The following is a 16,948-nucleotide window of genomic DNA, read 5'->3' as shown; positions in this document are numbered from 1 at the left end:
GGCTTGCGACGAGACCCTTGTGGTAGGGTCTCGTTGCCGCAAGCCCTAGAGTGCTTTCGGCTCTAACAGAGCCGAAAGCACTCCCATTGACATCACTTGGGGCCGGCCCCACTGTGATGTCAGTGGGGCCGGCCCCAGACGGTAGGCATTCCCATGGGAACGCCTCCATCTGGGCAGCCATGCCCCCGGCCTGCCTTCCAAAGGGTGTGTGCTGTCACTCAACATCGACAGCACGCCCCCTTTGGTACGAGACCCGGAGCGACGGCTTGCCCGTCGCTATACGGGTCTTGCACATGCGCACGACGGAGCCTGCTCCGTCGTGCGCATGCGCCCTGGGCCACCATCGATCTGCTTGCGAGCGCATAGCGCTCGCGAGCGGGTCTGAATCAGGCCCAGAGATCCGTGCAACTCAACATCAGCCCCTAAGTAAGAACACTTTGTTACCAACCAGTTAGACCCTTTCATGGAAACCAACCAGTTAAACTCTTTCAGACATTTTCAGAATGTCAACATATTCACAATGTTGACATCGGACTGTCACATGGTCGCTGGGACCTGAAATGTATGTATGTATGTATGTATGTATGTTTTTTACAAACAAGTACAGGTTGAGTCTCCCATATCCAAAATGTTTGGGACCAGAGGTATTTTGGATATCGGAATATTCCGTATTTTGGAATATTTGCATACCATAATGAAAGGTCTTGGGAATGGGACCCAAATCTAAACACAGAATGCATTTATGTTCTATATACAACTTATATACACAGCCTGAAGGTTATTTAATACTGTATTTTAATAATTTTGTGCTTTAAACAAAGTTTGTGTACATTGAACCATCAGCAAGCAAAGGTTTCAGTTTCTCAGTCATGCTAAAAATATTCCGTATTTCGGAATATTTGGATATGGGAGACTCAACCTGTAAAATGTTGATGTTGATTCAAATTGTAAAGCGCAACGGAATTTGCTGCGCTATATAAGAAACTATTAATAAATAATAAATAAATAGACGCTGGAGCAGGGGCGTATTTATAATGGGTGCAGGGTGTGCGGTGCACATGGGTCCACACCCTGCACCCATATTATCTAAAACTTACCTCTCCGAGGTCCCGTGTCGGGTCTCTCAACGATGCTCAAAATGCCAGAAAATGGCAGCCGCGCCATTACCTCGGTGATCTGCGCATGCGCATTAGACTCTGGTCACATTCTAGTTCCCAGAGTCTACTGATTCTGCGGTGGCCGGCCAGCCACATCAGTCGGCTGCCGGCCGCCGGGGTGAGAGGAGGAGGCCCAGTAAAGGGGGGTGCACACAGGCCCCCTCCTCTCTAAAGCCGCCCTTATGATGGAGCCGATGTTGCCGCTGGGAGAAGGTAAGTGACTACTGGTCCACCAGGGATGGTTTGTCAACATTTTTACTGCTCCCTTTGTGTTATTTTGTGACTTATGTCTCTGGAGTAATCTAAGATAATTTGTGAACATTTGATCTCTATCTGCCCTGGAATAGTGAAATATAAGAAGCTGGCTGGGACTTTGCTTCCTGTACCTTTGTCACTGTGTTTTTCTGCCATCTGCCTGATCACATGTATTCTGATCCTTCCGTTTACCTGGAGATCTGCTTAATTCAGAAAAAGTGGAGCAAAGGAAAAGAACATTGTCTGAAAAGGCGCAGGAGTGCAGTGACCTGGACGGGTGTAAGGTGGGCTAAATATGGCTACCAGTGGCAGCAGTACTACTCGGGTCACCTTCCTGGATCTGGGAAAACAAAAGGAACTTGAGGAAGATGTGACACACAAGAAGCTGGGTAAACTCACTGTGAAATATAACCGTAAAGAACTACAGCGACGGATTAAACTGGAGGAGTGGATTGATACCCGTATTCAGGAGCTCTACCAAAGTCAGGTGAGGCTGGTCACATAACTCTATGGGAAGTGGTAATATTATTAACTGCTACCCCTATAAAATGCTATAACATCTGTAGTATTCTTTTGATAAAATTTTAATATTAAATATTTTTTAACAAAGCTCTGTGACACTAATGTTATCCTTTATAGTGCGGCAGAGTGAAAGACAACATACCGTCAAAGCTAAAGTGTCATTTCTGATATTGCATGAAAAAATAATTTCCTTCTCTTTGATATAACATGATGCAGTAACCTCATTATTAGGTGTAGTTTACATTGCAGGGCTTTTACCATCCTCTTCCTGCTGTCACATTACCAGCTTCTCTGCTACAGTATTATTTAACATCAATATAGTAAATAAGGGGCCTATTTAAATTATTTCTGTCTTTAAAACGTGATAATGTCTGTATGGATTGTTGTTATATATCTGTTATATATCATTTAGAGAGTATTGGTCTATAGGACCCTTAAGTAGAGTTTTAGGGTTAATATGATATAAATTCAACATTAATTTGATATTAATGAACAGTTGTTTTTCAAGATTAGCAAAAATTGACTCCACTATTATCATAACAGGATGTTTTCATTCACAGAATTAATATGTGCAAAAACAAATATTGCATAATGTATGGCAGGGGAGAAGCTATTCTTTCTGTCATCTGGGGCAAAGACTCAGATCAGCACCCCTACAATACCTAGTAGTCCAACTTTGGCTTGCTTCAATACTGACATCAACATTGTAAAAGCTAAAATGTTTGTAAGGTGAGGACAAAAATTTTTTTAGTACCATTACATTAAGGTGCCAGAATCTGCTGCAATTATTCTGTGATGCCTGGGTGTCTTCACTTTTAAATGAAGCATGCAGGCATCACAGTAACAAGACTCAAAAGTAAGTATTGCTGCCTGTACTACACTACCTTACCCACCACAGAGCATTGTAGTGATCGCCACTGAGCATCGCAGTGACTGTCATATAATATAGAAAGCATCAGTGACCACCATACAATACAGAGAGCATCAATGACCACCATACTATAAAGAGAGCATCAGTAACTGCCATGCAATATGGAGAGTAGATATGTCCATCATATAACACAGAGAGCATCAGTGATCACCATACTATATACAGAGCACCAGTAACCACCATACAATATAGGGAGCATCATGGACTGCCATAAAATAAAAAGAGAATAAATGACCACCATAAAATACAGATAGTTTTAGTGACTGCTATTTAATACTGAGAGCATAAGTGACTGCCATATAATGCAGAGACCATTAGTGACAGCCATAAAATACAGAAAGCATAACTGTGACTGTAATACAATACAGAGAGTATCAGTAATCATTAGAGCATCAGTAACCACCATATAATACAGAAAGTAGTACATTAACACTCTAATTACCTTCCTCAGTCTCATAGTAAAAATAAATACTTTACACCTTACACCCTTATTCTTAATATTAAGCTATTTATATTCCTCTATATACCCTTACACCTTACTTATTTGAGAGCTCATATTTTACTTCTGTTGTAGTTGGAGGAGGGGCTACCAGAAGGGAGTTGGGGACCCTGCAGCCTCCCTGTGAGGTGATTACTAATGCAGCCAACTGCTTCAGGAGCCTAATCAATTGTAAAATAACGGATCTCATTTGACTTGATATCATGTCTTCAGAGGTGTAGCATGTGTCCAGGACGTCTGGAGAATGTGTGTGCTACAACTCCTCCCCCCCCTTGCCAGGGAGGAGGTGTGTCCAGCATGTGGGGATGTATTAAAGGGAAATGAAAACCGGGACACAGAGGGCTAGATATGTACCAACCCACTAAGTAAGTCCACTAATAAAGTCCAATTTTGTGTATACTCAATAAAATTACACCTTACCTATATGGTGGTTTCTCTGCAATGGGGAACTTCTGAAGAAATTGATCCTCCCTGGGCAGACAGTGGGCCTGATTCAGACCCACTCGTGAGCGGCTGTCCGCTCGCAAGTGGGTCGATGGTCTGCACTGCGCATGCGCACGACGGAGGGAGCTCCGTCGTGCGCATGCGCGAGACGCGACGAGCGAAGGACTTTCCTTCGCTCGTTGTGTGTGATCAAAGGGGGCGTGCTGTCGATGTTGATTGACAGCACGCCCCCTTTGGTGGGCGTGCCTCCAAGACGGGGGCGTTCCCAAGGGAACGCCTACCGTCAGAAGCCGGCCCCACTGACATCACTAGTGATGGCAGTGGGAGTGATTTTGGCTCTGATAGAGCCAAAATCGCTCCTGGCCTTGCGGTTGAGAAACTCAACCGCAGGCTTCTGCTCGCAGTGGCGATGGTCAAGACCATTGCGACCATCACCCTGCACGCTCGTATATGCTGTGGGTGGTGACCCACAGCTATACGAGCGTCCAGGAAGACGCTCCATATTTATGGAGGTGGGCCCTGATTCAGAGCGAGCGCTCTGGTCAGAGCGTCCGGCTCTGAATCAGGGCCAGTGTCTTCAGTTGGTACTCACTCTTCATGTAGGAAATCACATGGTCCGGAAGATGCCTGTTTGTAGGAATGTAACATATATCATCATACAATAGCCCCCTGTCTCTTCTGCCCCGTCATACCAGGGTTGTGTATAGATCCCCTTCAGTTAATGTACCTGGACGTGAAGTGGCGTGCCGTGACCTTAAAGCGATGTTACTTTAGAAACTTGTACCCTCGTGGGCTTGCTTCATCATCACGCTTCAGGCATGGGCAGGTTACTCTTTCCGATCAATGTCCTCATGGATAGTAACTGATGATGTCAGGGTACAATTACTGAGGGGGTTCTATCCCCAACCATCACACTAGCCCCTTGTCACACTAGCCCCCTATCACTCCAGTCAACCCCCTCCCCTGCCTATATATATATAAAAATATATATACAGCTAGATACACACACAGCAGCTATATAATATAACTGATATATATATATATATATATATATATATATACACAGGCAGGGTCAAACATACATACATACAAGCAGGGTCACACATACATACAGGCAGAGTCATACGTACGTACATAAACACACACACACAGACAGTCATACATACATATATGTACAGACATACAGGCAGGGTCATGCATACAGGCAGGGTAACACATACATACAGTGCATACTGTTATGGATAGAGGTACCTCCACGGATAAGTCCCGCAACAGCCTTGAGGGTTGGAAATATTTGGCTAGTTGTGGCCTTTGGGCTGTAGAACAAGATGCTGCCTTTGGGCCGTATAGCAGCCTTGAGGGCTAGGAAGCCTTGGCTAGTTGTGGCCTTTGGACCGTGTAGCAGCCTTGAGGGCTGGGAAGCTTTGGCTAGTTGTGGCCTTTGGGCCGTAAAACAAGGTGTGGCCTTTGGGCTGTGTAGCAGCCTTGAGGGCTGGGAAGCCTTGGCTAATTGTGACTTTTGGGACTTGTGCCTCCTGGTTGACACAAACAGTGGTACGCTTGATTGCGTACTCTGGATGCTGAAGTGTGGCCTGTGCCGCCGGGTTGACAGAAGCAGCAGTATGCTTGACGGCGTACTCTGGATGCAGGAGTGCGGCCTGTGCCACCGGATTGACGCTTGATTGCGTACTCTGGATGCTGGAGTGCAGCCTGTGCCGCTGGGTTGACACAAGCAGCAGGAGGTTGGTATGCAGACTGTGCCGTCTGGATGACACAGACGGTAGGAAGCGTGTATGCAGACCATGCCGACCTGGATGAGACAAATGGCAGGAATAACAAGCAGACAGGAGAACTGGGTACTCGACTGAAAACAAGAAACTAAGCCAGAAACGGAAACACGTGTACGCTATCACCGGCATCAGAGCAGCCTTCGCACCATCAGGAAATAGCCACAGGAACCAATCCAGATTGGACCAGGGAGGATGAACAGCTGGTAGGAGGAGTTCAGCGAACGGTCGCCCAGCATTTACCTCATCCCGCGTTCGCAATGCGGTGGCTTGTGACACGTACATATACAGGCAAGGTCACACATACAGTACACACATACAGGCAGGGTCACACATACATATATACATACATACAAATATAGATATATATATATATATATATATATATACACACATACATACAGGCAGGGTCACACATACAGGCAGGGAGGTTCATAAACATAACCAAATAGACATAACTGGGGTATAACCTCTCTCACCTTTATGTGGACCCGGCATCTTTTTCTACCTCCATGTTACAGGATAGACACCCCTGATGTCGACATTCTGCTGTAGCTCTGCCCTCTGCTGGTGTCAGATGAGTATGAGTATGCCCTGATTTGTGGAGCTCAGCACAAGCTCCTCTGACCACGGAGTCTCGCTAGAGCAGCAGGAAGGCAGGACTGGAGCTACTGCTGCTCTGATGCTGCTGCTGCCCTGTATACACAGCACCTGGCAGGCTGGACACGAACCCGGCAGGCTGTCAGCTATTTGACAGCTGCTTCCAGAGTCTGACTTCAGGGTGCTCTCTGGGTGTCTTCCATGCTGATGCCTTGCGGCTCCATCATGTGCCCTGCCCCCCCCCCCACCCCCCCCCCACCCCCCCCCCCTGTCCTGTCACTGAGCATGGAGTTAGCTCTCCGCAGCCCCTTGCTCACAGCGTGTTTTCCCAGCATTATGGCACACAGGCTGCATGCCAGAGTTCCCTCCTAAACCACAGTATGGGTGCAGACATGTTGGACATGTTCCTCCACTCAGAGTGCTGCTCCCAGAGCATCCAGTCCCTGGGGATCTTCCCCTATAAATTCCATTTCCTGACTGGCATCTGTTGCCAGTACAATGTCGCTTCTGCTGAAGTTACTGCTCAGTGCTGAGCTCCCAAGTACTCTGTATCTGAATGGTTCCAGTCCATGTGATTCCAGTTCCAAGTCTGGTTACAAGTCTCCATTCCATCTAACTCTCCAGTCTGGTTATACCACAGAGACTTGTTTCTATCTCCAAACATTGGTCTCAAACCGATCAAGTTCTTCAATTCATCAACATCAGTCTCAAACCGATCAAGTTCTTCAATTCATCAACATCAGTCTCAAACCAATTAAGTTCTTCAAAAGAAGCAGTGGCTGACATGGGCCAAACAGCATCATCACTGGACCATTGAACAGTGGAAATGCATCACATGGTCTGATGAATCCAGATTTTGCTTATATTCCAATGACGGCCACTCCAGAGTCATGAGGCGCACTGGGGAAGCGTCCCAACAGACTGTGTCCAACGAGCTCTGCAGAAAGGAGGTGGAAGTGTCATGTTTTGGGGTGGTGTTTTGAGTGCTGGAGCTGGACCCTTGGTCAAGTTGTCCATTCGCATGAAAGCAGTGGACTATGTGGCATTAGATCATGTGGTTTTGCCATTTGTCCAGTTACTGAAAGATGAAGACCATCTTGTGGAACCACTGTTTCAGGATGATAACTGTACTGTCCATCACACTAGGATTGTGCAGGATTGGTTTGCAGAGCACCAGGCTGATGTGCCACATCTCACGTGGCCCTCCAATTCGCCAGAACGCAATGTTATTGAAAAAATTTGGGACATGTTAGAACGGGCTATGAAGAAGAGCACAAACACCCTCCGAATTTGGCTGCATTGAAGGACCACTTGGTCATGGAATGAGCTCAATGTGATATGAATGTGATCCAGAGTTGTATTGATAGCATGCCTCGGAAAATCCGAGCTATCATTAAAGCAGGTGGCGATGTAACACCAGATTAACGTCTAATGTGAGCATTCCATATTATTTTGTCCGGTGTGTTTTTAACTCCTCACATCTCACATGATGAAGACCTGGCTCAAGCCACCCAGTTTCATCCATGCCTCCCAAGTATCCTCTTCAGCCTCCCACGCCTGTTCCGACCAAACTTCAGACGTGACAATATGGCATCTATTATCCAGAATGGTTGGGACTTGGAGGTCTTCATTAATTTGGAGTTCCATGTCTAAAAACATTAAGGGTCTGATATGGAGTCAGACACAGTGGCATCCGTGTTTGCATCCTTTGCCATAGTTGCATCTGTGACTTTGTGCTAATACTAGTATATTGTCCTAGTATAGTATCCATACGTCTGAATGTGCAAGGACTGAGATACCCACTTTGTCCATCTTTAGTCACTACAATCCCTCTTTGTGCATCTTTAGATGCAACCATTGAACGCACCATCAGAACTTACACAAGCCCCATGGTGGGTGCAGAATCTTCATCACAGTATGGACTCCAATGCAAGCAGTTAAGTCGAAGGGCCTGATTCAGAGATGTATGCTAACCCAATGGTTAATGTACATCTCCGATGGTTTAGGGTCTGCCATGCTCAGGACCCATTCTATGCATATGCAGAATGGGTCCTGTGATCTCGCTCGAAGACCCACCCCAAGCTGCAGCATTATTGACATGCTGCGGCGTTTGGAAGGCGGAGCAGGGCATGGGTGGTCAGCGCCATATCAGGATGGTAGTGCGCCCTGTGCTGCACTGCCAGCCCTCGCACTCCCCCCCACCCCCTCCTCCCCCTAAGCGCTTACCTTTTTCCACCAGGGGGTGGGTGGAGAGCAGGGATCTTCTTCGGCGTCCCTCTGCGAGTGCCAAGCAGCACTGCAGGAGGACTCTCTACAGACCTCCGGAGCCAGATAGTTTGCAGCCGATGACCTTGGAGGTTTCCGCCCTGAGCGGAAGCACCAGCTGCACCACCCTTCCTACGGCCCTGTGGCTTGTCCTGATCCTGGAAATGAAGGCGTGTCGGCCCCATTTTCTGAGAGGGACGAGGCCAGGGTCTATCGGTGGATGCAGATTTCCTGGCCTTGCAGCTGCCAGAACCCAGCCAGGCTGTGGTAAACTACCACAGACTGGCCTAAGGAGCAATCATCGTGACCATCGGTTGCAATGGTGAATCCAAGCTGTGACCTGCATAACTGGGATCGCAAATGCAGCAAGGAGGTGTCTGTTTCCTACAGACACCTCCTGCTGCATTTGCATTTGAGATAGGTGGAATTTCACAGCTGCTTGTGTGCGACTCTGCAATTCAGGCCCTAAATTCGCAACCAGTCCTGCAACATTCCCATAACACTCCCATAATAAAGTGCCTCTCTGTGCATCTGAATAGCAACTTCCGAGTACCACTCACAGCCCAGGAATACCTAATACATTTCTAAGACCATGTGTCTCAATCGGTACTACCACTCAACACGCACACACCATGGGATGCATGTGCAGTGCAACTTTTTTTTAGAGATGTGCGCAGACCCCCGTGTTTTGGTTTTGGTTCTAATTCATCAATGTGTTTTGGTTTTGCCAAAAGCACCATAACATGTTTTGGTTTTGGATCTGGATTTTTTTGTTAATTGATAAAAGCAGCTAAAATAAAAACAGCTAAAATGTAATTTGGGGCAGCTTTGTTCCTACAGTATTACTAACCTCAATAACAATAATTTCCAGTAATTTCCAGTTTATTTTGACCAGCTCACAATATTGTTCACCAATATTGTCCAAAGGCTAGCAGGCTAAACTAAGCAAGAGAGTAGTGGTACAAAAACACAGTTTTAAAGAATATATCACATCTATGAAACATTGCACCACAGCAATGGCAGACAGGATGGCAGTTTAATAAACTGTATGACCTCATAGAAAGAATGTTTTCATTAAACAATTAGGTCAGAGGGCAGTACAGGGTAATGGAAGTAGAGTATGTATGACTATGTAGTGGAAGAGAGATAAACAATTGATTTTGATTGATCGATTGATTAATTGATTAAGATAATGTAATTTGAGACATGGCTTTGTTTTGCAGAAACTGTCATAAAAGAATACAATTTATCTTGCCATGCTCATATTACTGAATAATACTAAAGTAAATATGCTCCATAATTCTTAAAAATGCATATACTGTACATATTTTTGTGAGGCACCACATTATTGCTGGTTAAAAACGTGTTGCAAATTAGTAATGCATTATAGCAATAACCAATAAACATGTTTGTCTATGCAAAAAATACAATCACCAATGCCCCTAAATAAACAGCCCATAATGAAAAGTGGTGCAAGATGGAATTGTCCTTGGGCCCTCCCATCCACCCTTATGTTGTATATTAAAAAGGACCTGCACAGTTTAGCAAACCAAGCAGTGGGGAGTGACACTTTTGTGGCTGAAGTTATAAGTTTGGGGTCCCACAAAACAAGCTACCAGTGGACTTAAGACTGCTAATTGCATTGTTAATCATCTCTACACAGGTAGTGTTCAATTTATCATCAAACAATATTAGCTTATCCCTACTGGAATCCTTCATTACAGAAGTTTCTGTACTTTGTTACTTTTGGTGGAAAAGGTCTTCCTCATAGAATGTGGTTAATTTTTATGAACATGAGTTTATCCACATTTTTAGGAAGAAGTCTCCTATGCCGATCGCTCACAAGGCTGTGCTAAACACTCTTTCCGAGTAAACACTGGAGGGTGGGCAGCTTAAGTACACCATACCTAGTTTGTACAAGGGGCTCCAAATTTTATTTTTTTCCAAAAGGACTGTGGGCCTGATTCAGCACAGATTGCAAGTCTGCAATCGCACGTATCCGCATGTAGCATAAATTTGCAAATTAATGTGATCACAGCACTGTACCAAAGACGCCCCCAGCCTATAAAGCCGCTCACTTTCCATTACATACATCCGCAAGTCAGCGAAAACATTGATAACATCAAGTAACATCAGACCCATACACAGAGTTGTGGTTGAGCTTGACATGCCGCACTACCTGCAAAGCATCCTGTCATCATGCAGAGCTCAGGCTGCGTATGCCGTCTCTGGGGCTTAATTATGCACGCCCCTGTAATGGCATGCAAACACACAGGCATGCCTGCATTCTTTTGACCACCCCCCTGGCCACCCCCAAATGGCACTTGCTGTCAATCATTTCAGAGTTATACCGCATACCCACTGCATTTGAATACCCGATTGCTGTGGTCGTCTTGCACATGTGCATTGCGATGAATGCGCAGAACATAAACATTAACTGGTTGCATGCATCCGCAGCCTTGTGATCCAACCTGAATCAGGCCTTGTGTTACATATTAATTTGTACATTGTCATTAAAATAAACCTCCACCATGCTATTGATGCTTAGGGGTATATTTACTAAAGTGAGGGTTTTTAGAAGTGGAGATGTTGCCCATAGCAAACCAGTCAGACTCTCCTTAACATTTAACTAGCACCTTCTAGAAGATAATAGCTAGAATCTGATTGGTTGCTATGGCCAACATCTCCACTTCTAAAAACTCTTGACTTTAGTAAATTTACCCCTTAGTGTATCCGATTGAATCATGGAAGAGGTGTCAATAATTGTAGGCCGTTCTTTTAAGCCTGACCAGTTGTCAAAATGGAGTTTCATTTGGTGCACTGACTCATCATCCACACCCCCAGTGGGTCTCTTGGAAAAGGTCCTTTTTTTTTCTGGCAGCAGCATTTGCAGGTAAAACTGAAGCAGACATTGTCGTGTCATGTCCATTTAAGCTGACAACTTGCTGGGAAGGAGCTCTTTTCTCTTAAAGATTTATGTCAGTTTGAAAGAAAGACATTATATATGACAAACCTAGGATCAAGCATTGTTTCCAAAATGTAGTGATCCAATTGGAAGATCTTGACAAACCTTTGGTCCTGGTGAAGTGAATAAAGAATATGATTTTCAAGTCCAACATACTTGGCAGATTCACTTCATTTTATCTCCTCTTTCAGTTTCTCTAGCTGCTTTTTCATTAGTTTTATTAAGGGAATCACCTGACTCAAACTGCCAGTGTCTAATGTCACTTCATTAGTTACTACTTCAAATGGTTTCAATAGCTTCAGTTGGTGGCATGGAAAATTAAACATTTATTGCAGCCTCTGCAATCTTCTATATGCGGTTGCTGAATGCCAAAAATGTCCTGGAATATTAAGAGCCACAAACAGCATCTTCTGCATGCTGATTTCATTTTTAAAATAATTCTGAACCACCAAGTTTGTGTGGGCAAAATACAGACATGTTCAAATTCACCCAGTTGTAATGCTCTCACATTACTTGCGCTAACGGAAATGACAAAACCTGAGGAGAGTCCTAGCGGGGGTAAAACATTTTGCTATGACATCTCTGAGTTTATCTCAACAGGTTGAAACCAGTATGCCTCTTAGTGAAGGCAGTAATACAGAGAGTAGCCTGCCTGTGAATGAGCTGGCATTGTGTGTTAGATACTGCTGGTGCTGAAGGTGACAGCCCACTGGGTGGGATATCACAGTCATGTAATCTTTAATTTGGCCATACCACTTGTCCACATACAGGGGTGGATTGGCCATTAAAGTCACTGGGAAGTTTCCTAGGAGGCCAATTGGACTGTGGGATCAAATGGCACATGTGGCCCCCGCTACCAGTATAGTGTCACTATTATCTCTGACAGGCACTGACAGCCTGCTGGATATTGTGACATGCCCATGGCTAGGAGGAGCTCTGTGCTTCTTAAACCATGAGCAGCGGCTGTCATCTCGAGAGACAGAGCTCCTCCATTCACCATATGCGGCACTCCCTCCGCCACACAGGTTCCCTGCTCTCTCTTCTCACAGTTCATAACTCCCTCCTGAAATCCATGGCACCTCTCAACCTCCCCCCCCACAAAGGTTCCCTGCCCTGCTCTCTCCTTTCACAGCTCCAAATTCCCTCCTGTCATCAGTGGAACCCCCCACCCCCACACAGGTTCCCTGCTCCTTCCTCTCAGCTCCTAATGACCTCCTGACATCCATGGCACACCCCAATTCATTCCCCCCCACACTGGTTCCCTGCTTCTGCTCTCTCCTCTCACAGCTCCAAACTCCCTCCTGACATCCATGCCACCCCGATGCCCCCCACACACAGGTTTTCTGCTCTCTCCCCCAGAGCTCCAAACTCCCTCCACCCATCCATGGCACCAGCGACCCTCTCTCTTCCTCACAGGTTCCCTGCTCCTGCTTTCGCCCATTACAGCTCCAACCCCCCCCCCACTCCCCCAAACAGATTCCCTACTCCTGCTCTCCTTTCTAAGTACCCTCACATCTCCTCCCCCCAGCCACGGCACCCCCTCCTCCACACAGGTTCCCCTCTCCTGCTCTCTCTCCACTCACAGCTCCAAATGCCTCCCAAACACAGCACCCCCCCTTCCCCACAAGGTTCCCCTCTTTTGCTCTCCCCTCACATAGCTTCAACCCCCCCCCACATCTGCGGTACCCTGACACCCCTTCCCACACACAAGTTCCCATCTCCTGCTTTCATTCCCTTCACAGCAGCTCTAAACCCTCCCCCATCCACAGCACCCCTGATCCCCCCCTCCCCACTCTGGTTCAACTCCGCCAGTAAATGAACACTAAAAGAGGGAAAAGCCAAGTGTCATTATGACCATCCAGACACCAACAAAGACAGATGCCACAGCCTGGGTGGGAGCTACAGTACCAGTGGATCCTGTTCCTCTATATTGAAGACAAGCCACTTACTGTACATGTTACAGTTATGAGTTAGTATTAATATGTAGAAGCTATATATTGGAAATGAAGAGCACTGGAAGAATGTAGAAATTATGATAACATTTATAATGTCGACAGCCAGAATGCCGACACATAAATTTAGGTTTAGGATTAGGCTGCAGTTAGGGTAGTGTGAGGATTAGGTTGCGGTTAGGATTAGGCTTCAGTTAGGGTGGGGTTAGGATTAGGCTGTGGTAAGGGTTAGGCTGCAGTTAGGGTGGGGTTAGTTTTAGGTTTCAGTCAGGGTTGCGATTAGGGTTAGGCTGACATTAGCCTAATCCAGTTAGGGTAGTGTGAAGATTAGACTGCAGTTAAACTGAGGTTAGGATTAGGCTGTTATTAGGGTTAGGCTGCAGTTAGGGTTAGGTTGCAGTCAGGGTTAGGGTGTAGCTAGGTTAGGGATAGGCTGTGGATAGGATAGGGTTAGGATTAGGCTGCAGTTATGGTTATGCTGATTTTACATATATTATCAGATGTGTCTTACACTGAGTACTCATGGTTACTGTCCTTTCAGCATTAGTACCTTCTGAAAAGCTACCACTGTATCTGGTGCTGGCTGGGCTAAAGGATAGTCTTTTGTGTGTATATGAGGAGCTCATTGACAGATATGGCTATATTGGAGGGTGAATTCCAGGCATTATCTGCCATAGGACAGGCCTGAACCTCTGCCAATCACTGTCAGCAATGTGCCATGGCGCCTCTTGCTTCAGTCTCCCTTTGAGGCATCCAGGTAGTTATTTATGACTAGGGCATAAATGGCCCACTGGAGCAATGCAGGGGTAGAGACCTAGGCTAGCTACCAGTCCGTGGTCCTGCTCTGCCAAGTAAAGGACCCTCTAGTAAAGTAACAATGTATTATTCGAGTGTGAATACTTCTGTTATCCAATCGAGGAAATCAAGACAGCACTGAACCTTAGGCAGAGAAGCATTGAAGAATATTATATTTCAGAATTGATTTCTCTCCAATGGTACATGAGGTGTACAGCTATTCCCTCCAGTGCTCAGACACCTCTTTTTGTGTCCAGAATATGAATGAATGTAGCCTGAAGGATGGATGTGATGTCATTTTTGTGGATCGTTATCGTATATGTCTTTCCACCACCGAATCTTCTGCTAAGGGTGCTGCACAAATTAAAAAGAGAATATGTTCCCGAGATAATTTTAGTATATCCAATGGGGCTGTCCATAGTATGGTTCCCACTAATAACTCACCTGAGAAGTCTTAAAATGTGATTAGGTATTTCCCAAGATAACCCTTTCCCCAGTGCATGTGGATGACAACATTGCTAGGCTGCTTGCAGATTTACCCTTAGCTTATTCCTGTCACGATCCTGTCTAGTCACCTTTTGCCTTGAGACTTACCTCTGTCAGCTGCTCCATGGATCTGTGTTTGCAATTCTCCTGGGACATCTGCTCTGGCTGAATCATGCTGGCTGTGATATCTGTGTGTGCAGACTGCTCTCCTAGCCAAACTGATTAATCACCCGGACCCGGCTCTGTCTGTGAGCATTGCTAGTCTTAATTGGAATCACAGGTGTGGTCCTGATTCTCAGAGCTGCAGAGATGAATACTCCTTTTGCATGCTGTGTCTTGCTCCACTCTGAATGCCACTGCCAGACCACCTGTCTGCATCCACCAATCGCTGCCAGACTCTTGGTATATAGATCCTCCTCTAATAGCACTCAGGGCTTGAACATCTCGTTACGTTCCGTGGTGTACAACTTGTGCTGTAGCTGTACCTGAGTTCCAGTGTGTCCAAGGCTCCTGCTGGTTCCTAGACCAGTGCTATCTGTAAAGCCTGCTACGTTCAGTTATCCACACGGCTCCCAGGCCGCTCCAAGTGACTATCCACGCTACCCGCTTCTCCACACGGCTCCCAGGCCGCACCTAGTAGCTCCCACGCTACCACTTCTCGCCTACGGCTCCCAGGCCGCTCCAAGTAGCTTCCACGCTACCAGCTTCTCCAAGTGGCTACCCAGCTACCAGCTTCTCCACACGGCTCCCAGGCCACACCAAGTAGCTTCCACGCTACCACCTTTCGCCCACAGCTCCCAGGCTGCTCCAAGTAGCTTCCACGCTACCAGCCTCTCCAAGTGACTATCCACGCTACCAGTTTCTCCACACGGCTCCCAGGCCGCACCTAGTAGCTCCCACGCTACCACTTCTCGCCTACGGCTCCCAGGCCGCTCCAAGTAGCTTCCACGCTACCAGCTTCTCCAAGTGGCTACCCAGCTACCAGCTTCTCCACACGGCTCCCAGGCCACACCAAGTAGCTTCCACGCTACCACCTCTCACCCACGGCTCCCAGGCCGCTCCAAGTAGCTTCCATGCTACCACGTCTACCCACGGCTTCCCAAGCCACAAGTAGCTTCCACGCTACCATCCTTCTGCAAGCTCATCTACTGGTACCCCGACCAGCTCAGTCTGCCTACCTGCCGGTCCCAGTCCGGTCCCTCCAAGCTCCTTCTGGTCTCATTGCAACCTCTCAAGTTTCCAGTTCCAGTCACTCATCACCCAAGGCAGTTCTCACTGCTACCCACTTCTTTTATTAAAAGAGCTATTCATGTCCCCCATGGTTCCAGTCCAGCCGGCCTCCAGTGTTTCCAATTCATCACCTGATACAGGTAACCCTCGAGCACCAACTGTGACAATTCCATCACTGCTTTAATAAATTAATCTTTGCAGACTCTCACAAGGGCCAGATATAGGACCATGATAAATGAATTCAATGGTGTTCCTAAATCATGATGTAGGCCCACCTCAGTCTCTTTCACTCCTACATCTTGCACTGGTCTATTTGGCACATAAATAGGCTGGCTTTGCTACCATTCATTCTTAGGGTTCGGTTCTAGCCTTGATGATTCCTCATTTTACAGAGAATAAAATATATCTATGTTTATTAAGAGGTATCTTGCTCTCTAGACCAATCACTTCAAAACAGTCAACGACTTGGGATATTGACCCCTTTCTGTCTTTGTTGTCTATCTCTGAATTCGTCCTCCAATAGAGTCTCCATTTCAAAGATATTAGCATTCCTAATAGGGTTAACTTTTGCAGCCAATGGAATCACATTTATATTAATCACTATTTTAGATCATTGACACATACACCATAAAGTTACCTGATTATTTTTAAAAAGTCATGCAAAGACTTCTCTTGTTCAAAACTCCATTCCAACTTGGTATCTTTAAAGATTACAAGGGTCTTAAACTCTGTGTGGTTTCTTGTCTGTCTTCTTACCTTTGTCTTATGCTATTAGGTATTCAGCAGCTCTTCCTGTGGGAAATCTTACCGACCGGCAAGACCATCTACTATTAGGGCTATTTCACACCGGCCAGTTTTCACCAGCTGGCAAAGATGCAGGCTTTTTTCTCCAGTGGATATTTTCCTTTCAGACACAACGGTTTTGTGCCGTGTGTTCTGCTTTTGCCGTGTGTATGTTTTTTTTCCAATCTTTAACATTGAAACCGTCCATTTTAGTGGATATTTCCAGCTGTAAAACGGCGACTGTGCCATGACCGTGCCATCTGAAAGGACCCATCTG

General features: G+C 46.1%; 1 protein-coding gene across 1 annotated transcript in view; it reads left to right on the top strand.

Annotated features, from left to right (window-relative positions):
- Positions 1-1,707: 1,707 nt before the first annotated feature.
- The window catches only part of LOC148451057 (protein phosphatase 1 regulatory subunit 14B-like), a 45,942-nt gene continuing 30,701 nt past the window's right edge, over positions 1,708-16,948 (top strand). The window contains exon 1 of the mRNA XM_088462336.1: positions 1,708-1,899. Coding sequence (XP_088318462.1) covers positions 1,708-1,899 — 192 coding nt within the window. The remainder of the gene's footprint in view (positions 1,900-16,948) is intronic.

Source organism: Taudactylus pleione, unplaced genomic scaffold (genome assembly GCF_031769625.1).
Source record: "Taudactylus pleione unplaced genomic scaffold, aTauple2 ptg001187l, whole genome shotgun sequence".
NCBI classification, from domain to species: domain Eukaryota; kingdom Metazoa; phylum Chordata; class Amphibia; order Anura; family Myobatrachidae; genus Taudactylus; species Taudactylus pleione.
This window is presented reverse-complemented; position numbering and strand designations above follow the sequence as displayed.